The sequence below is a fragment of the Chiloscyllium plagiosum genome, unplaced genomic scaffold, assembly GCF_037043375.1.
Source record: "Chiloscyllium plagiosum isolate Xiang-an unplaced genomic scaffold, Cpla_swu_hap1 HiC_scaffold_13, whole genome shotgun sequence".
Lineage (NCBI taxonomy): Eukaryota > Metazoa > Chordata > Chondrichthyes > Orectolobiformes > Hemiscylliidae > Chiloscyllium > Chiloscyllium plagiosum.
The window spans coordinates 36,398,385-36,420,926 of record NW_028270151.1 but is presented as its reverse complement, the minus strand read 5'-3'; the positions used below and the strand labels follow the sequence as shown (position 1 = coordinate 36,420,926).

The 22,542-nt window shown below is 41.3% G+C and overlaps 1 protein-coding gene and 1 long non-coding RNA gene across 2 annotated transcripts in view; one reads left to right on the top strand and one right to left on the bottom strand.

The window, feature by feature from the left end:
- Positions 1–22,542, top strand: part of ccdc39 (coiled-coil domain 39 molecular ruler complex subunit) — a 132,925-nt gene that overhangs the window by 98,655 nt on the left and 11,728 nt on the right. The window contains exons 16-19 of the mRNA XM_087993528.1: positions 5,374–5,480; positions 11,486–11,626; positions 13,077–13,256; positions 13,650–13,741. Coding sequence (XP_087849654.1) covers positions 5,374–5,480; positions 11,486–11,626; positions 13,077–13,256; positions 13,650–13,741 — 520 coding nt within the window. The remainder of the gene's footprint in view (positions 1–5,373; positions 5,481–11,485; positions 11,627–13,076; positions 13,257–13,649; positions 13,742–22,542) is intronic.
- LOC122556014 (uncharacterized) lies at positions 715–6,903 on the bottom strand. Its single transcript, XR_006313434.2, has 3 exons — positions 5,956–6,903; positions 4,807–5,005; positions 715–2,814 (listed from the first exon to the last, which is right to left on the bottom strand). It is a non-coding gene; the product is annotated as an uncharacterized LOC122556014 (long non-coding RNA).

Here is a 22,542-nt window from a genome sequence, read left to right as displayed (position 1 = left end):
AATCTGTCAGCCGTTGGTTTCAAATAATTAATAAAGACGATGTAACTTCACTTGTTCTGCCCATGCAGACACCTACCTAGGGTAGTATCCGCAGAACTTGCTATCCTGCCCAAGCAGACCCCTACTTGTCCTCGGGCAGTATCTGCAGGATTTGCTCTCTTACCTTGTTTGATCAGAGACAGTATTTACGAGGATTTTTTTCCTGCCTTGTCTGTTCAGACCCTAGTTATCTGTGAGGCAATATCCAGAAGGACTTACCAACGCCACATCTGAATTTTATTTCAGACAATTTATATTTTCTATTCCTACCTATGCCACTGCACAGTTTTCTCGATCAATCCTCCGAGTCTCCTCAAATTTCAATTTATTATTGGATTCTTTGGATCAGAGAGACCTCTCAGCAGCTTTTCTGCTGAGAGGACCTCCCTCATTCTACAGAATTTAATCCAGATGTAAGTTTACTGGCTAAGCTGGCAGGATCATTTTCAAACCTTTTGTCATCATACTAGGTATCATCATCAGTGAGCCTCTGATAAAGCACTAGTGGTATAGCCCACTTATTATTTGTGTTTAGGTTTCCTTGGGTTGGTGATGTCATTTCCTGTGGTGATGTGGTGGACAAGGAAACCTAAACACACAAATAAAAAATGGGCCATACCACCAGTGCTTCACCGGATGCTCACAGATGATGATACCTAGTATGGTGATGAAAAGTCTGAAAACGAACCTTCCAGCTCAGCGAGCAGACTTACATCCAGACCTCAACCTGAGCTACAAATCTTCCCAAAACTCGCTAGAATTTAATCCAAATTATCAGCAACACACTTATCTCTTTTTGTGGGTGGCCAATCCTTATTCTGTCAGGCTCGGGAGGGTCCCCAGCGGACTGCGAAATGCCCTGTGACTAACGCCTCTTTTCAGGTAGGGCTCTTTCCAAACCTGCTTGCAGCGCCAAATTTGTTGTGGAGAGGTCGTACCCAATACTTTGTGAGAATCACCAGGAGACATAGAGAATTCCTCAAGAAGTTAAACTTTTATTTGCAAACAAAAGCTGTAACAATCAGAAAATGGCTTCCTAATTGCCCCAGATTCTTGATGCTCACTATTTTTATACTTTTTCTAGTTGTTGTACGTATCTCGAGTCATTAGCATAACCGATCATATTAGCTTATATTGTCTTTCTAAACCGATCATCTTCTGCCACAATGGTCTTCTACTTTACACTTAACCTATCACATTATGCCACTATTGTCTTTAACATTTGCTCCTTTATCACATGATTTGACTAACCTATCATATTGTGCTACCATTATTTTCAGCCTGTGCTCATCTGTCACAAGATTCTATGCATTGCTCCATTAATTTAATTATACAGCTGTCATATTAATTTCCATAGTATATCCCTGCATTATGTTTCTATTACTTACTGTGTGTTTTAACAGATTTTAGTAGGTGTGTTGATTTTTTCACATAGACGTTTTGAGGAATGTTGATGTCACGAAACTTCGCTTAGTCAGGGTTCACTGCAGTTATGCATCGCTTTGATTATACAGAATATTTGATCAACCAACACACTCCTGGTCCCGTAAGTGGTGGTTAATAAAATGTTTGCTGTATTTCTGGCAACCACAAACTGGATTGGTTAATTTAGATATGTAAATGAGTGATCTTATTCCTGTTTTAGAATCCATTTAAGAAATTGGCTGCCTTGAGCTGAGCAGGTGTGGAAAACTAACACTGAAATAGAAGTTAAAACATTTCTAAAGCTTGACATGTAGTTAGAAGATTTGTTCCTTTCAGATCCATAGCATGTGCAAGTATTGCTACCAGGCTGGGATAGTCTTCCACACCTATGACATACCAGAGGGTCTTAACTTGTGATCCAGAGTTAGGAACTGGAAATGTGTGCTCTGCCACTGGAGAGCAATAGATATCAGCAGCTCATCTGAATTAATTAAATAAGATTCAAGGCCTGGTTTGGTAAGTCTCAGACCTCCCAATGGGACATCTGTTTCATGACACAACTGTGGGCATAACCAGTATATCCACACACAATCTACAGTGATTTCTATCTTGCAATTGTGTTTTTTTAAATTTCTTCAGTACAGGTAATTTTCCTATAACACCTCAGTTGCATTCCAGCGAAACCTCACCTTCTAGAAATAATAAGGCCTATGGAAAAAGTGGGGTTAGGGGCAGACTAGCAAAAAATATCACTCATGATCGCTCAAAAATCACCCAAACGTTTAATGCAAAGTATAGCACACCCTGAATGAAGGTTGAAATCATATTTGTTAACAAAATAGGTGCAAATTTAACACAGTACATTTTAAAAATGCAAGAAAACTGCTCTCTGTACAATACCTCTCACAGAAAGCTGCTCTGTCGGCAGCTGACATTGGCGCATGCGCAGAATGACATGAAGATGGGCGCTGACACCGCGTATATGCACGAAGACCAGCACTGATGTCACAAGCACAGAATGGCACAGAGAGTTCAGCACATGCAGAACGAAGCATGTAAACCTATCCCCACTGAAATCGTGCTGTTGTCAACAGAGGTCAGCGCCCCAGAAAATACCATTCCCTAATCCTTCAGCGATGTTATAGCCAAATTGTCCTGCTGGAACACACATTATCCCAGAACTACCCCGTAGTTATTGAAAGTACTTGAGCTTCATTGTGTGTATTCTATCAGTAATTCTGGAATACTACTTCATTTATACTTCAAAATGATCTGGTGCGTAAATTCAACTTCCAGTAATGGCAACCAGTTAGCCTGTTGAGAAGGATGAGTTGTGCCATCTATTTCACACTAAAATAGAAAATGTATAAGTTTTTGTCATGGCATGACAGCAACAAAATTAATGTTATCCATTTTGATGAGAAATATTTGGTATAATAACATGACTTGGAAAAAGCACGTGCATTTTAGCTTTATACGAAAAACAAATATTCCACAGACAATTTTAAAAACTGCCTTTCTCCATGACAGAATTATCAAAGCTGCTGTTCTTTGTGGGAAGAGTCATATTTCAAATACTAAAAATAGGATAAAAGCCCCAGAGCTGTCATCGGATTTAATTTATATATAAAGCAATTATCATCTTAGTACTAAAGTACAGGTGGTTCTCCTATAATGCACATTTATTAAATGCGATTTGTCTGTAACACAAACTTTATAAAGTGAACTATCATTTGCTGTTACGTGATTCTCATCACCGGCACTAGGTGTCGCGATGCACAGAAGACTGAATTCAGCATCGGCATCACGTGATCAGTCAGCTTCTGTACTTTTCCATGAAAGGTAGTGCAAAATATTTGTGCTGGTGGACTTGGAAAAGCATCATGAAAATGTCTACAGCCTGAGGACAAGAAGCTGGGAGCAATCTGTTAATTTGCAAACTTAAAAGAGTTGAGTCAAGAGTGAAATTTCACTGGAATTGACTAACAGTAAAAGGACAGCGTTGAGGAGCAGTTTGAAACTTGGCTTTGTTGTTTGTATTGAGCTTTTTTTAAAAATCTATTTTTGTTTAAAAATATGTCCAGATGTTAAAGAATATCTGCAGACTCAAGTGAATCTGTTTCAGTGACTAATCACTATGGTCACTAACCACAAAAAAAAACAATACAGGAGCTGGGATATGGTCAGTCAGCTGCACAGGGTGGTCAGTGTCAGGATGAGGGAGAGAAAAGTGGGTAGCACATTGTTACTTTAGGTGCATGTGCGGATATGTCCAGAGGGGCTGGGTAGGCTGTGCAGAAGAGATTCAGGGTTAGTCAGGGTCAACTGTTAGCAAGGTCGAGAGAGGGGGAAGATGTTGCAGGAAATGTAGGTACAGTAGCAGAGATGGCGTATGAGGTGTCAACGAGAAGATGGTGGCACTTTCACTGATAGAATGAAGCTTCCTACATTCTGTGCATTCCTTCAGATAGTTGAGACTGCACTGGTCTGAATGGTAACCTTGGTCCAGGTTCCAGGAGAACGGCATCCTCTGGTAGCCTGGGAGAAAAGGATGTCCTGCTTCTGCATCACCCCATCCTGATCAGCAGCATCTCCATGGCCCTGGCCACAAACAGAGGCACAAATTTTCCATTGTTTGCCAGGTCCAGGGCCAATGTCAGGAATCATGCATAGCAGCTCCAGATGACAGGTCGTCTGGGTGTGCAATATCTTTTTAAAGATGGTGCTACACCACGGAGATTGGTCAATTTTGGGATATCCAGCAATGGGGAGTTGTTTTGGAAATGGCACATATGATGGTGCTAGAATGTGTAAAAGGTGCACCAAAGGGTGGGGTAGGTAAAAAAAAAAATCAGACTGATTTTGTGAGATAAGGTGACAGACATCCCCAAGCATCACAATGTGAAACCCTCTGAAATAAACGACAAAACTGACAGCAAAAGAAATGAAGAATCAGCCGTTGATCTATTAAGGCAAGTTTCATTATAGGATTTGACTTGTTACCATTGGATGGGATTAGAAAACTGGCTGGAATGTAGTGCAGCCAGCAGGTATAGATGCCAATTGAGAATTATCAGTTGAAGATTCTCATGAATTGCTCTATACAGGTCCATACAACAGGTCAAAATGTACTTAGACTGTGCTATCGTTTGTGTTAGGCTAACTACTATTTTTGTTTCGAATTTTACTGGTTCGCCCCAATCCTGTTTTTCCCATAGGCCCCATTATTCCTATTGTATGATTTTCTATAACACAGAGTCACACAGGAATGCAACTACAGTGTTATAGGAGAGCCAATTAAGTAATTTTGAAGTGTAGTCATTGACCAGATTTTTCACTTACGAAGGAAAAAAGTTTGCTATTCCTTGTGCGATAAGTTTGGAAAAAAGCTTTGACTGGGCCTTAAGTGCAGATTTCCTTTCGTCCAATGTCTGTTCCAGTGGGGCACCTTCTACCAAGCATTCATGGCATCTGTGACCAACCAAACCAGCTATGCTCACTGAAACATGCAGAGCCCAAGAAAGGAAATATGAAGCAGCAACTGAAAATTAAATAGAAAAGAAAATAAAGAATATACATTGTTTTGATCGAGAAAGAAAAAAAGAGACAGACATAACAAGTTAAAAACTTAATTATTCAAATATCTAACACTACTCTTCTTGAAGAATACATTATTTATCAAAGTTAAAAAATTAATTGCTCCCGAGTGCATCAGTCCTAACCTTTCCAGCCATTTTTACTGGTAAACAAGTAAATTAGTACCATAAGGTCATGCTGTTATGTCTTTTACGGAGAATTGAGCAAATTCTTCTATCTACTGTGTTATAACACAGAAAATTCAAAGTTCAAAATCTACTGAATTCAACACTTTAAAATAATTTAAATGTACTCTTATCTACAACTTGATAGGTGAAGAATTTGAGAATAAATTAAAGTTGGAGGAACAAAAAAGGGCCATTCATGACAAGTACAGATACAAGCGCAGGCAAATACGAGAGCTTCAAGAGGATATTCAGGTAAATATTTACAATAATTATATTCCAAACATTAGAAAGCAGATTAAACTGTGCTGTTCTATAATTCAGATAAATTGTTTTCATAACAACACTGGACAGGTAAATGATTCCTTATTAAAATTTGTAAAATATTCCAATTTATTATTAAAACCGATCACATTCATGGTCTCCCTACTGGAGGATGTCGTTGATTAAACAGATCATTTAAAAAATGAGTAATATTAACATCCAGAACTATTATTTCCATGAATGTTAAGGAAACAGATTTAAAATTTCAACATGAAATCAATTGTTTGAGAGTTGTTTCTGGTATTGACCATAACAACAGAAAAGTGGCATTATTATTCTTAAACTTAAAATTCTAAGTATTTGGACATTCATTTCAATATGCTGAATTTTTATTTTAGGTTTGATTATTAAATGAAAAATTGTGCAAATGAGTTACTAATAAACAACATGAATGTTTCATGCTGACCTCCAAACAGTAGATATGCACTTTTGGTTTTGTACACTAGTTTATGATCCCAATGTCCCTCTTAATATGGTGAAACACGTGTTAGTTGAAGGAAAACTTAAGTTTTAAGACTCAACAACAAAATGGAAATTGCTGGTGAAACAGGAGTTCTGGCAGTATCTGTGGGGAGAAAGCAGAATTAATATTTCAAGTCAGATGACTCTTAGTCAGAACTGATAGCAGCTAGGAAAAAAATAGATCACTGCAGCAGGCCAACACAGAAATGTTGGCCAGGAAACACAATGGAATTGGCAGACAACCAGAAGCTTGGGGTCATTTTTTTAGTATGTATTCTGCAAAGTGGTCACCCTGTCTGTATTTTGTCTCCCCAATGTAGAGGGTTAAGGGTGGCATCGTGGCAAAGTAGTTAGCACCTGCTGCCTCACAGTACCAGGGACCTGGTTCAATTCCAGCCTCAGACTACCGTCCGCATGTAGTTTGCATGGTCTCCCCATTTCTGCCTGGGTTTCGTGTGTGTTCTCATCCCACAGTCTAAAAGATGTGCATGTTAAGTGAAATGGCCATGGTTAATCGCCCTGTAATGTGCAGGCTAGATTTTTAACTATGGTAAATATGGGATTATGGGGATAGGTTGGAACGTTTTTCAGTGGGTTGTGCAAATTGGATAGGCTGAATGGCCTCCACATGCACTGTAGGGTTTCTGTGATTCTATGCAACAATATTATGAGCAGCAAATACACTAGACTAGATGTAATGAAGTGCAAGTAAATTGCTGCATGTCTGGGGCCTTGGATATTAGGAGGGAGGAGGAAGACAGACAGGTGCTACACCCTCTGCAATTGCATGTGAAGGTGCCGTGTGGGTGGTGCTGGGAGTGTTGTGGACCAGGGTGGCTGGAAGGAACAGTCCCTGCAGAATGCTGATAAATAAGCGAAAACTGTGTCTGTTCACAGCATCCCACTGGAGGTGACGGAAATAGCAGCTAAAATTCCAAGGATGTGGGGGACCAGGTGAACCCTATCATTGTTGTGGGAGGGAAGAGAAGAGGTCAGGGCAGAATTGCAGAAGGTAAATTGGACTAAGAGCCTGTCAACCATGGTCCTGGAGATTCCTTGGTTTAGGAAGATGGACATTGAGGTGCCCCTGCAGAAGGTGGCATGATCAGAACAAATGAGATGGAGAAACTGGAAGAATGGAATGGAGTCCTTACAAGAATAAAAGTGTGAGAAATGTATAGTCCAGGTAACTGTGGTAATTGGCAGAGTTATAATGGATATCAGTCACCAGCCTATTCCCAGAAATAGAAACTGAGATGTCAAGGAACAGAAGAGTCAAAGATGGTGAGATCAGGGTGGAAATTGGAAGCAAAATGATAATTTCTTCCATTTCCAAACTAGAGGGGCAAGCAGCTCCAATGATCGCATTAATGTACTGGAAAAAGAGTTGTGGGGAGGGATTGAGTAGCATTGGGTTTCCAGCATCTGCAGTTCTTGTTTTAGAATCATAGAGATGTACAGGACAGAAACAGACCCTTTTGGTCTAACTCATTCATGCCGACCAGGTATTTTCCAGTACTTGGCCCATATCCCTTGAAACCATGCCTATTCATATACTCATCCAGATGTCTTTTAGAACATAGAAAGGTACATCACAGAACAGGCCTTTTGGCTCACAATTTTGTGCCAAGGTTTAATCCTAATGTAAAATATAATAATTTAACCTACACACCCCTCAACTCACTGCTATCAATGTGCATGTCCAGCAGTTGCTTAAATGTCCCTAATGACTCTGCTTCCACCACCACTGCTGGCAACGCATTCCATGCTTTCACAACTCTCTGCGTACAGAACCGATCTCTGATGTCTCCTCTATACTTTTCTCCTAATATCTTAAAACTATGACCCCTCATACCAGTCAATCCTGCCCTGGGGAAAAATCTCTGGCTATTGACTCTATCTATTCCTCTCATTACCTTGTACACCTCTATCAGGACTCTTCTCTTCCTCCTCCTCTCCAGAGAGAAAAGTCCGAGTTTATTCAACCTTTCTTCATAAGGCAAGCCCTCCAGTCCAGGCAGCATCCTGGTAAACCTACTTTGCACCCTCTCCAAAGCCTCTGTATCTTTCCTACAGTAGGGAGACCAGAACTGGACACAGTATTCCAAGTGTGGTCTCACCAGGGACTTGTAGAGCTGTAGCAAAACCTCGCGGCTCATAAACTTGATCCCCCTGTTAATGAAAGCCAAAACACCATATGCTTTCTTCACAAACCTATCCACTTGGGTGGCAACTTTGAGGGACCTATGTACTTGCACACCCAGATCCTCTGTTCCTCCACACTGCCAAGAATCCTGTCTTTAATCCTATATTCAGCATTCAAGTTTGACCTTCCAAAATGCATCACTTCGCATTTATCCAGGTTGAACTCAATCTGACATTTCTCAGCCCAACTCGGCATCCTGTCTATGTCGCGCTGCAGCCTGCAATAGTCCTCGATACTATTGACGGCACCGCTGACCTTTGAGTCATCTGCAAATTTACTAGCCCACCCCTCAACCTCCTCATCCAAGTCATTTATAAAGAGCAGAGGCCCAAGAACAGAGCCCTGCGGGACCCCACTCAACACTGACCTCCAGGCAGAATACTTTCCATCTACAACCACTCTCTGCCTTCTGTCACCGAACCAATTCTGAATCCTGACAGCCAAATCTCCCTGTATCCCACACTTCCTGACTTTATGAATGAGCCTACCATGGGGAACCTTATCAAATGCCTTGCTGAAGTCCACATACATCACATCCACTGCTCGACCTTCGTCGACCTGTCTTGTCACCTCCTCAAAGAAGTCAATAAGATTCGTGAGGCATGACCTGCCCCTCACAAAGCCATGCTGATTGCCTTTAATCACACTGTGCTTTGCCAAATAGTCATAAATCCTCTCCCCCAGAATTCTTTCTAAAACTTGGCTGACCACAGACCCAAGACTGACTGGTCTGTAATTGCTAGGGATTTCTCTATTACCCTTCTTGAAAAGAGGAACAACATTCAGCTCCTTCCAATCCTCTGGTACGACTCCCGTGGAGAGTGAGGAGGCCAAGATCCTCACCAGCGGCTGAGCAACCAACTTTCTCGCTTCCCGGAGCAGTCTAGGATAAATCTGGTCTGGCCCTGGGGACTTATCAATCTTAATGTTTTCCAAAATTTCCAGCACATCAACTTCATCAATCTTGATCTGGTCAAGCCTGCATCCCAGCTCCTCAAAGTTTTCATTCACAACAAGGTCCCTTTCCTTAATGAAAACCGAAGCTAAAAACTCATTTAGGGCTTCCCCTATCTGCTCAGGCTCCACGCACAAGTTCCCTTCGCTATCCCTGATCGGCCCTACCTTCTCCCCGATCATTTTCTTATTAGAATGTAGAACAATACAGCGCAGAACAGGCCCTTCGGCCCTCGATGTTGCACCGACCTGTGAACTATTCTCAGCTCATCCCCCTACACTATCCCATCATCATCCACGTGCTTATCCAAGGATTGTTTAAATCTCCCTAATGTGGCTGAGTTGACTACATTGGCAGGTAGGGCATTCCACGCCCTTACCAATCTCTGAGTAAAGAATCTGCCTCTGACATCTGTCTTAAATCTATCACCCCTCAATTTATAGTTATGTCCCCTCGTACAAGCTGATGTCATCATCCTAGGAAAAGATTTTCACTGTCTACCCTATCTAATCCTCTGATCACCTTGTATGTCTCTATTAAATCCCCTCAGCCTTCTTCTTTCCAATGAGAACAGACCCAAGTCTCTCAGCCTTTCCTCATATGACCTTCCCTCCAGACCAGACAACTTCCTGGTAAATCTCCTCTGCACCTTTTCCAATGCTTCCACATCCTTCCTGTAATGGGACAACCAGAACTCAATATTCCAAGTGAGGCCACACTAGTGTTTTATACAATTGCAGCATGTCCTGGCTCATTGACGAGCACCAAATCTAAAATGGCCTTTCCTCTCATCGGTCTGTCTACATACTGAGTAAGGAAACCCTCCTGAACACACCTGACAAAAACGGTTCCATCCAAACCATCTGCACTTAGGAGGTTCCTGTCGATATTGGGAAAGTTGAAATCACCCATAACAACAACCCTGCTACATCTGCATTTTTCCAGAATCTGCCCGCCTATGAGTTCTCCAATCTCTCTACTGCTATTAGGTGGTCTGTAGAAAACCCCTTGCTGTTCCTAACTTCCATCCATACTGATTCTGTAGACAAACCTTCCTCAACAACCTTTGTTTCTGTAGCTGTGATACACTCTCCGATTAGCAATGCTACACTCCCTCCTCTTTTTCCACCCTCCCTGTTCTTTTTAAACGTTCTAAACCCTCGAACATCAAGCAAGCAACCATTCCTGCCCCTGTAAAACCCACATCTCCGTTATGGCCACAACATCATAGTACCAAGTACTGATCCATGCTGTAAGTTCGTCACTCTTATTTCTGACACTCCTTGCGTTAAAGCAGACACACTTTAACCGATCCCTTTGTTTCGAGTGAGAAACCTTGCCGATAGATTCACTACATCCTGTCACTGCCCCATCTCCAACTGTCCCCCTCTCAGATATGTGGCTCTGATTCCCACCTCCCTGCTAAACTAGTTTAAACCCTCCCGAACCACATGAGCAAATCTCCCACCCAGGACATTTGTGCCCCTCCAGTTCAGGTGCAACCCATCCTTCATGTACAGGTTCCACCTTTTAAATGCTGCAATTGTACTAGTCTCCACCACTTCCTCTGGCAGCTAATTCCATACATGCACTACCCTCTACGTGAAAATGTCCCTTAGGTGCCTTTTATATCCTTCCCCTCTCACCCTAAACCTATGCCCTCTCATTTTGACTTAGTAAGTACAGACTATTCTTTTCTAGGCAATACTGTTATTGAACAACATCAATTAAGAAATATGAAAATTTGCATTCAACCTTTTTACCTCTTCAGGACCTCAAACTTTTGATCACCAACTATTCATGTTTGCTGTATTTGCAAATGTCTCAGATTCAAGAATGAGACAACCATGAATTAAAATCCTACTATGGCAACTGGCGAATTTAAATTTAAATACACCTGGAATTTTAAAAAAAACAAACTGGTATCAGTAATGTGATTGTGGAATTGAGAAATTCAAAACACATGTGGTTTGCTCACATCTGTTTGGGAAGGAAATCTGCCATCCTCATCTAGTCTGACCGATGTGAGATTCCAGACCCATACCAATGTTAATTGTGCTCTGAAGTGGCAAAGAAAATCACTCACTTGTATTCAAAATGGCATGGTGTCGCATCCCAAGGAAAACGAGAGACAGTCAATAAATGGTAGCTTTGCCAATCATGCTCAAGTCATCAATGAATAAAAATCACAACGCATAATCCCCTTATCACTCTAAGAAAGCTATAAACATTTTGGATATATAGAGAAGATTTTCTGTAAATTGTCCTCCACTCCCCCAAAATTAAAAGATTAATTTTTAACTTCTCTATCAGTGCATGATGAACACCTTCGACAATCTATTAAGAGATCAATCAGCACTTCATGCAATGGCTGAAGAGCAACATGACAAAACCAAGCATCTCATTAAGGAGCTGGATGATCAGAAACTCAAGTTGGAAAGAGTGACAAAACACGTATGTATATCTAAGTTTTACTGTTTTAGCATAGTATTATTAATACCACATTCCTTTAAATTGCTTCCATGCTCTGAACCAATTATATTTGACAATTAGTAGTTCTTTGGGCTCTTTAAACCTTGCTACTTATTAATAGTACTTTACAACAGATGATCAGATTTATCTAGTAGCAACGTTGGAGACTGACGAAATGAAAATAGATTACATATTTAAATTTCAAGTAAATTAATAACTAGCTCAACTAATATTTTATAGGTGATCTTTTATTGGAAAATGCAGTGCTTCTAGACACTAAACAGAAAAGCAAAGCAAGAGAATTCTAGCTGTTTATCAAATTGAAAAATAAGGCAACTGTCAAAACCTTTTTAAAATTCCCATCTTTGTTCATTTCATTGTGACATTTCATATGACAAAGGTTTGTCCTACAATTCTTTGTTTCTCTAATTTTCTCTCAACTTTTTCCTGATAAAATAATTAATTCACTACAGGGAAGTTTTGCTTTTTGTCATTTATATAAATGATTTGGATGTGAATATAGGAGGTATGGTTAGTAAGTTTGCAGTGACACCAAAAAGGGTGGTGTAGTGAACACCAAAGGAGTACAACGGAACCTTGATCAGATGGACAAAGCGGCCAAGAAGTGGCAGATGAAGTTCAATTTAGATAAATGTGAGGTGCTACATTTTGATGGGGCAAATCTGGACAGGACTTGTACACTGAATGGTAAGGTCCTGGGGAGTGTTCCTGAACTAAGAGACCTTGAGGAATAGGAACCTTCCATAGTTCCTTGGAAGTGGAGTCGCAGTAGACAGGGGAGTGAAGGTGGCATTTGGCATGCTTGCCTTTATTGGTCAGTACACTGAGTATCAGAATTGGAAGGTCAAGTTGCAGCTTTACAGGAGATTGGTTAGGCCACTTCTGGAAGACTGCATTCAGTTCTGGTCTCCCTGCAGTGAAATTTGAAAAAGTTCAGAAAGGATTTACAAGAATGTTGCCAGGGTTGGAAGGTTTGAGCCATAGGGAGAGGCTGAATAGACTATGGCTATTTTCCCTGGAACATCAGAGGCTGAGGGGTGACCTAATATAAGTTAATGGAATCATGAAGGGCATGATTCCCACTCCCAGCACCTTTTCCTGCCACTGCAGGAAATGCAAAACCTGCGCCCACACCTCCCCCCTTACCTCCATCCAAGGCCCCAAAGGATCCTTCCACATCCGACAGAAATTTACCTGTACATTAACAAATGTCATTGACTGTATCCGTTACACTCAATGCGGTCTCCTCTACATCAGGGAGACAGGATGCCAACTTGCAGATCTTTTCAGAGAACATCTCTGGGACACCCACACCAAACAAATTCTTATCAAAGTTTTTTGTAGCTATGTATTCAAGATAATACATTTGTCAGATTAAAAACATCTGATGTTGAATCAATTTTTATACCAGTGCTCTAAAGTAGTCAGAGATATCCGTTCTGCCAAGAAAAGTCCAGGACGAACCCAAGAGGAGCAAGATATTGATCTTCGTGAACTACGAGACTTTAACAAGTCATTGAATAAGCTATTGGCTAATGCAATGGATGCTTGTCCGAGTTTGACTGCAGATCTTCAACTTTATTTTGACCAGGTAAGACAAGTTAATCCATCATGTCGGATTTTGAGAGCAAGTGGTATGAATCCTTATGTTTCTCAGTAGCGTTTAAGACTGGGGCTTAAATCTGTTTTAAATGTATCAACACCATACAGATGTGCACTTTAATTATTAATTATGAAATAATTTCTGTTTGAAATTCAAATTTAGCATTTAAGAGACAACTCCTAACTATTACAGCTATGGCTTTTTCTATTTCCAACATCACAAGTCAGTTCTTCTGAACATAATATAATTTGGTTTGGTAATTATTTGTCACAATATACAAGTTTTAAACTGTACAATGTGATAGAAAGTCTGTTCACAAAAAAATCTACCATTAAGATACATCTGAGGTCAATGAAGCCTAACTGCCAATTATTTTATTAGGCTGGTTTACCATTACCAAGTGCACCAACATCACCAAGTAGTCATCACAGTTCAAGATCACCATCTGTTCACAGTTCTGCATCATCAACAAGGTTAGTGTTATACAAATAAGCATGTCTAGTGAAACATTAGGCAAACATGCTGTGACCAAAAAAGATTCTATTTAAATACTAATTTTAGTAGTACTTATTATTTAGTAAATACTAGTTTGTTATATCAAGTCCATGATTGCAATTAAGTTTTTTTTTGAGGGGGGGGGGGGGAAAATGAGGGAAGAGGTGGAAATTCTTCAAGCACATGAGGTTGCTCTACATCTACAGCCCAGAAACTGACTGGACCTTTGGCCCAATTGATCTGTACTAGCATTTATATTACATAGGAGTTTCCTTTCACTACCCTTGTTCTAAAACCATCAGCATAGCCTTCTGCTCTTTTTTTTAAATCATTATGTGCTTATCTGGTATCCCTACAAAGCATTTATGTTCTTTACCTCAACTGTAGCAACATGTTCAATATTCTTTCCACCCTATCGATAAATAGCTTTTACCCAAAATTTATTTCTGACTACCTGTGTTTATAGCTCCATCGTTAATGAATCCCTTACAAGTTAAAACATCTTTTCTATATTGGCCCTTATTTTTTACTTAGCCTTCTCTTTTGAGAAAAAAAAAACTGCCTAGTCTTTGATAGTTGTATTAGTTCTGATCACATCCTTCTGCATCTGACACCTCCAACATTTGTGGTATTCTTTGCATAATATTCTTTGCATTTCACAATACAGCAGGCTCAAATGCCTTTCCTGTTTTTCAATGTTATTCCTCCAGAAATGAATTGAAATCCTTGCTGTGCTTTATTTAATAAAAAGGAAAGCTGTATTAATTTATCACTACCTTTATAGGGGTTTCTGTATCTGTTCCCTCAAGATTCCTTTACTTTTATACTTCACTTCAATTTAGGACACACATCTTCTGGATCCAACCAAAAAATGGTCCAGTTAGAGACTGCTCATTTATCAATGACTTTTATGGCCAGATATCTTGAGTTTGGCCTTGCTCAATGTCTCCATCATAACTAAACTCGCCAGAATCTACTTTGTGTAGGTTCAGCATTAGAAGTGCAGATACGCCTCCTCCTGCCCACTTTTTACAGCAACAGCTAAATAAAATATTAAAAAATCCTAAAGCAACTTTGATGACCACTGAAAGAAATGAGTGTACCGTAAATTGTTGAGAATATAAGGTGACAGGTTTGTGGGTAAGAGGGTAGAGTACCAGGCAGGTGAGGTTGTATAAGTGGGAGAGAAGGTAGGTGGGTCAGGTGGAAGATTCCAGCAAGTTGTGGCAATGAAATGCAAATTCGTGCATATTTGCAGAGAAGGCCAACTCACCTTCTGAGATAGGAAGGATTAAATTCTCAAGTTTAACTTGACAATGAAGATCTGATTTGTGGAGTCTCACTCAATCAAGTCATCACACCTACTATTAATTCTGCATTCTCTTTCCTTCGGAGGAAGATCACAACCTTTTCTTTGCGCATTTGTGTTTTTACTCCCCCTCCCTCACCTTCCAAATTCAGTTTGTCTTGGTTGTATTGTCCGCCCAAGAGAAGTGAGCTTCGCTGTTACGGAGGAAGGGGAATGATTAATGAACCCTGGCTTGTTCCAAAACTTAAAAGTATAGGAAAGACTACTCGGTTTTGATCCAAAAATATGATAACAAGCTCACCTCAAGTAATTCAATGAATGCCTTATCTAGGCTGATTGTTCAAGTCTGTACACAAATTTAAGTTCTCTCATAATTATCACTGCCTTTGCTGACAAGCTCCTATTACTTCTATCATTTAATTCTTAGCCTACTGTGGGCTGTTAGGGAGCCTGGACACCATTTGCATAAATGACTTCTTACCTTTCTCAATTCTCATTATTATCCAAGCTACTTCTACCTCTTGGTTTCCTGAACATAGGTTATTCCTCACGAGTGTGCTAATAGCATCATGAGCTAATAGAGTCACCCACTTATTCCTTGAGTCCGGTCCTTCCTAAATATTCTGCACCCTTTAACATTCAAGTTCCAAACCATATCAATGTCCCTGTAATAGCCATCTGATTGTTTTGTTTGTGCTATCAGTTCATCCATTTTGTTTTGAAAGTTATGTGCATTCAGACACAGCCTTCAAGTTTTAGAATGCAAGAAATAGGATCAGGATTAGGTTATTCACCCACTTGAGCCTGCTGCATCATTTATTAGGTGACGACTGATCCTTCCCATGCCTCAACTCCTCTTTTGTACCGCTGCTCATAGGATTTTGAAATATCAGGGGAGTTGAGGGTCATCTACCACCTCTTGAAATATTTTCAATGAGCTAGTATTAGGGCCAAGCACAGCAAGACAATCTATGTTTCAGGCAAAAGTCCTTCATTAGGATGAAGGGCTTTTGCCCGAAATGTCGATTTTCCTGCTCCTTGGATGCTGGCTGACCTACTGTGCTTTTCCAGCACCACTCGAATATAGACTCTGATTTCCAGCATCTGCAGTCCTCACTTTTGCCAACACTGGATTCACAATACTTTCTAAGTTTGTCCAATTGCTCTTAACTAAATTTTACAAAAACAGAACTTGGATACCAAGTTTATAACGAACCAAAAAAATTTATTATTAATATTATAACTTTAGCAGGGCAAAGCTGAATAAAAAAGGAATAATTAATATCTATAATTTCAACCCAATCTTCTTTAATAACTTGCACTCACGCGTTGACAGACAGGCAGACATAGTTAAGGGATAAATTATAAAGGGAATTAAAAGGAATTATTTGTCGGTTCAATTTACAGTTTCAAACGATTCATGCCAATCCTTCCAGTAAGAGAGTCACCAGTGAATATGAATAGATTCAGTAGACTTGTAGAATTATTCAACTATTTCTTGCAGACTGGGATTTTTTTTCAGGACATTCAAAATTGTTTTTTTTTTAAACTGAATAGAAAGCCAGATCCAAAATCACTCTGCACCAGTCCAACACCAGTCAGAATCCACTTTCTCCCTCCTTTTCCTTTTTTAATTAACAATCTCAGAGTTTGGCTGGATAGCACTGGCCCTCACTTGATTGAGCAATCCAACATCCAACCAGCTGCAACACATGCAGTACTAAATCATCCAGTGTTCCTTAGATTAGTAATTAAATTAGACTATTTTCCCAGTCAATCACCAACAGTGAATAACTGCTTTTGTTTTCTTCTCATTTTTAAAACATGCAACTGTCGTAAAGGTCAATTCTTAGATCCGCCAAAATAAATTCAGACAAACGCAAGAAATATTGAGGATCTCTCAATTTAGTCTGTACAACTCTCTGGGGAACAGAATTCCAGAGAGTTCTATCCTCTGGAAGAAGAAATTCCTTTCCACCAATAGCGTACCCATGTTATGTATTTATGTCCCAAAAATTGCAATTCCCTTCTAGTGGAAAAAGCTTCTCAATATTAACCCCAAAGGGAGTTCAGGGTATGGTAGGCAATGGCCTAGACTATGAATCTGGGAAAACAGGCTCAAATCCCTCCATGGCAGATTGTGGAATTTGAATTCAATAATAATCTAATGATGACAATAAAACCATCTGGTTCACTAATGTCCTTTAGAAAAGGGATTCTGCTGTCCTTACCTGGTTTGAGGTACATGCGACTCCACACTCATAGCAATGTAACCTAAGAACATAAGAAATAGGAGCAGGAGTAAGCCATCTGGCCTGTTCAGCCATTCATAAGACCATAAAACATAGGAGAAATTAGGCCATTCAGCCCATCGTATCTGCTATGCCATTCAATCAAAGCTGATAAATTTCTCAATCCCATTCTCCCATTTTCTCCCTGTAACCTTGATCCAATAAGATCAAGGCTGATCCTTTCGTGGACTCAGCTCCACTTGTCCACCCACTCACCCTTAACTCATTTATTGTTCAAAAATCTATCTTTGCCTTTAAAACATTCAATGAGGAATGTTCGACTACTTCATTGGGCAGGGAATTCCACAGATTCACAACCCTTTGGGTAAAGAAATTGCTCTTCAACTCAGTCCTAAATCTGCTCCCCCTTATTTTGAGACTCTGCCCTCCAGTTCTAGTTTCCTGTCAGTGGAAACAGCCTTCCAACTTCTGTCTTATCAATTTGCTTCATAATTTGATATGTTTCTTTAAGATCCCCCCATGTTCTTCGAAATTCCACGAAGTATAATCCCAGTCTACTCAATCGCCAACTTTCTCAACTCCAGAATCAACCTACTGAACCTCCTTTGCAGCCCCTCCAGTGCCAATACAACAGTTCTCAAGCCAGGAGACCAAAATTGTAGACAGTACTCCAGGTGTGGCCTTACCAGCACCCTATAGAGCTGCAACATAACCTCCCTTTTTTAAACTCCATCCCTCTAGCAATGAAGGATAATGTGCCTGCTTCCCAACTGCCCTAGAGCAATTAGGGATGGACAATAAAGGCTGGCCGAGCCAGTGATACTGTCATCCCGTGAATGAATAAAAAGATCTCAATCTTTTATGCTACAATAAAACTCCTTATTCTTATAAACTCTAATGCATGAAGTCCTAACCTGTTTAACAATTCTTGAATGTCACCTATTCATCCAAGTAAACCATTTTTGGACTGCCTTCAATGCTAGCATATACATTAAGTGCATGGGAGTCAGTTAATTCAGTTGGCTGGGCAGCTGGTTCAACAACAGCGTGTGTTCAATTCCATACCAGTTGATATTGCCATGAAGGTTCCATCTTCTCAACCTTGCGCAAGGCATGTCAACCCTTGAGTTAAACCACCAGTCACCTCTCTCTCTCATGAGACAGCAGGCCTCTGGTCCTCTTGGACTATGGAAACCAAAACAGTGTGAAGATGTCTAGTCAAGATAACTGTAGGACCAGTTGACTTTTTAAAGGTGCAGCAACTCTTTCCACAGTCCTTGGTTTAAAGCAGTACTCTTTTTTCATTTTGGTCCACAATCCAAAATGAAGAAAATTTTTTTTAAAATGGTCTTTACGCCTGTCATAGTTTGTTAATCATTTTCGTTTCTTTTTTCTTGACTCTACTCTTTGGTTTCTCATATCTTCCCAAATTTGATCACTTACCCTCAGTATTTATTTTAAACCCTCTATACTTTCCTAGTTATGCCATTTGCTGGAATGCTGATCAGGTGTAGATAGTCCCCTCTGTATAACCCCATCCTCTAACTTTCTCCAATACTGGTGCCACTTCTCCCACACTAGTCTTTGAGATACACTATAATTTATTTAATCTTATTTTCCCATGCCATTGTGCACTTAGCTAAGGTGACAATACAGATATTACTACATTGGAGGTACTACTATTTAATTTGGTTTCAAGTTCCACATACTGATTTGCAGAACTTTTTATTATCCTGTCTGTATTATTGGTATCATCATGACCAAAATTGAAATATAAATACTCTTATTACAAAAGAAGGCCAAAAGTTATAGTGAAACCACTGTATCGGCGCCGCCTCGTGCTCCCACGAGGAAGTTGAACAGTTCATCCACTTCACCAACACCTTCCACCCCGACCTCAAATTCACCTGGACAGTCTCAGATTCCTCCCTCCCCTTCCTCGACCTTTCTATTTCTATCTCAGGCGACCGAATCAACACGGACATCTACTACAAACCGACCGACTCCCACAGCTACCTGGACTACACCTCCTCCCATCCTGCCCCCTGTAAAAACGCCATCCCATTCTCCCAATTCCTTCGACTCCGCCACATCTGCTCCCAGGAGGACCAGTTCCAAAAACGCACAACCCAGATGGCCTCCTTCTTCAAGGACCGCAATTTCCCCCCCGACGTGGTCGACGATGCCCTCCACCGCATCTCTTCCACTTCCCGCTCCTCCGCCCTTGAACCCCGCCCCTCCAACCGCCACCAGGACAGAACCCCACTGGTCCTCACCTACCACCCCACCAATCTCCATGTACAGCGCATCATCCGCCGTCATTTCCGCTACCTCCAAACGGACCCCACCACCAAGGATATATTTCCCTCCCCTCCCCTATCAGCATTCCGTAAAGACCACTCCCTCCGTGACTCCCTCGTCAGATCCACACCCCCCACCAACCCAATCTCCACTCCCGGCACCTTCCCCTGCAACCGCAGGAGGTGCAAGACTTGCGCCCACACCTCCCCCCTCATCTCCCTCCAAGGCCCCAAAGGAAACTTCCATATCCGCCACAGATTCACCTGCACCTCCACACATATCATCTATTGCATCCTCTGCACCCGATGTGGCCTCCTCTATATTGGGGAGACAGGCCGGCTACTTGCGGAGCGTTTCAGAGAACACCTCTGGGACACCCGGACCAACCAACCCAACCATCCTGTAGCTCAACATTTCAATTCCCCCTCCCACTCCACCAAGGATATGCAGGTCTTTGGACTCCTCCATCGTCAGACCACAACAAAACGACGGTTGGAGGAAGAACGCCTCATCTTCCGGCTAGGAACCCTCCAACCACAAGGGATGAACTCGGATTTCACCAGTTTCCTCATTTCCCCTCCCCCCATCCTGTCTCAGTCAAATCCATCAAATTCAGCACCGCCTTCCTAACCTGAGATCTTCTTTCCGACCTCTCCGCCCCCACCCCAGTCTGACCTATCACCCTCACCTTGACCTCTTTCCACCTATCACATTTCCGACGCCCCTCCCCCAAGTCCCTCCTCCCTACCTTTTATCTTAGCCTGCTGGACAAACTTTCCCCATTCCTGAAGAAGGGCTTATGCCCGAAACGTCGATTCTCCTGTTCCCTGGATGCTGCCTGACCTGCTGCGCTTTTCCAGCAACACATTTCCAGCTCTGATCTCCAGCATCTGCAGACCTCACTTTCTCCTCCGCAGATATAGGTTATTCAGCCTAAGTCTGCTCCACCACTCAATGAGATCTGATAATCGACTCCACTTTCCTGCCTTTTCCCTATAACTCTCGAAGCTCATACTACTTAAAAATCTGTCGATCACAGCCTTTTACATACTACAAGTGAAAGGATCAGGGTGGTCATTATGGGTGACTTTAACTTTCCCAACATTGACTGGAAACGCTATAAGGCAAAAGTGAGGACTGCAGATGCTGGAAACCAGAGTTTAGATTAGAGTGGTGCTGAAAAAGCACAGCAGGTCAGGCAGCATCTGAGGAGCAGGAAGATTGACGTTTCGGGCAAAAGCCCTTCACGCTATAACTCTAGTATGTCACATGGATCAATATTTGTCCAACGTGTGCAGGAGGGTTTCCTGACACAGTATGTTGAAGGGCCGACAAGAGGGGAGGCCATACTGGATCTGGTACTTGGTAATGAACTAGACCAGGTTTTTGATTTAGTGGTAGTTGAGCACTTTGGACAGAGTGACCATAATTCAGTTATGTTTAGTTTAGCAAGGTAAACAGATAGCTGCATGCCACAGGGCAAGAGTTATCAATGGGGCAAGGGCAATTATAATGCAATTAGGCAAGACTTAGGAGGCATAGAATGTGGAAGCAAAATGTAGGGAATGGGGACAATCGAAACATGGTGCTGGTTTAAGGAACAGATATTGCGTGTCCTTGATAGGTATGTCCCTGTCAGGCAGGGAGGAAATGATAAGGTAAGAGAACCGTGGTTTACTAAAGAAATTGTATTTCTTGTTCAGCGGAAGAGGGAGGCTTATGTGATGTTGAAACGAGATGGTTCAGATGAGGCAATAGACCGTTACAGATTAGCTCGGAAGGATTTAAAGAGACAGTTAAGAAGAGCAAGGAGGGTTCGTGAGCAGCCTTTAGCAGGTAGAATAAAGGAGAACTCTAAAGCTTTCTATAGGTATGTGAGGAATATTTGATGACTAGAGTAGGAATAGGGCCAGTCAAAGACAGACATGGGAAGTTGTGTATAGACCCTGTGGAGATCAGAAAGGTGCTAAATGAATATTTCTCATCTGTTTCCATTCAGGGAAAAGGAGAATATTGTAGAGAAGGCTGCAATATAGGCTATTAGACTTGAAAGGATTGAGGTTAGTAAGGAGGTGGTGTCTACTTTCACACCTAGAATTGATAAGTCCCCTGGTCCGGATGGGATTTTTCTGAGGATTCGCTGATAATGTAGGGAGGAGATGGTGGAGCTTTGAGTCATGATTGTCTACAGGTTTACTACTAGAGGACTGGAGGATTGCAAATGTGCCCTTGTTCAAGATGGGCAGTAGAGATGACCCAGGTAATTACAGACCAATAAGCCTTACGTCTGTTGTAAGAAAAGTTTTGGAAAGGATTATGATCGGATTTATAATCATCGAGCAAGCAGCAATTTGATTGGAGATAGTCAACATGGTTTCGTCAAGGGCATCGCGTGTCTCATAAACCTCACTGAATTTTTTGAGAAGGTGACCAAGCATGTGGATGAGGGAACGGCAGTTGACGTGGTGTACATGGACTTCACTAAAGCCTTGGATAAGGTTCCACATGGTAAGCTTTTGGAGAAAATGCGGAGGCATGAGATTGAGGCTGATTTAGCAGTTTGGGTTGGAAACTGGCTTTCTGTAAGAAGGCAGCAACCTGGAGTCCAATTACTAGTGGTGTGCCACAAGGATCTGTTTTGGGACCACTGCTATTTGTCCTTTTTATAAATTACTTAGACACATGCATGGGTAAATGGGTTAGTAAGTTTGCAGATTACAACTAACATCGATGGAGTAGTGGACAATATGGAAGAATGTTGCAGGGGGACTTGGATAAACTGCAGGATTGGGCTGAGAGGTGGCAAATGGAGTTCATTGCAGATAAATGTGAGGTGATTCACTTTGGGAAGAATAACAGGAAGGCAGAATACTGTGTCAATGGAAAGATTCTTGGTTGTGTGGAAGTGCAGAGGGAT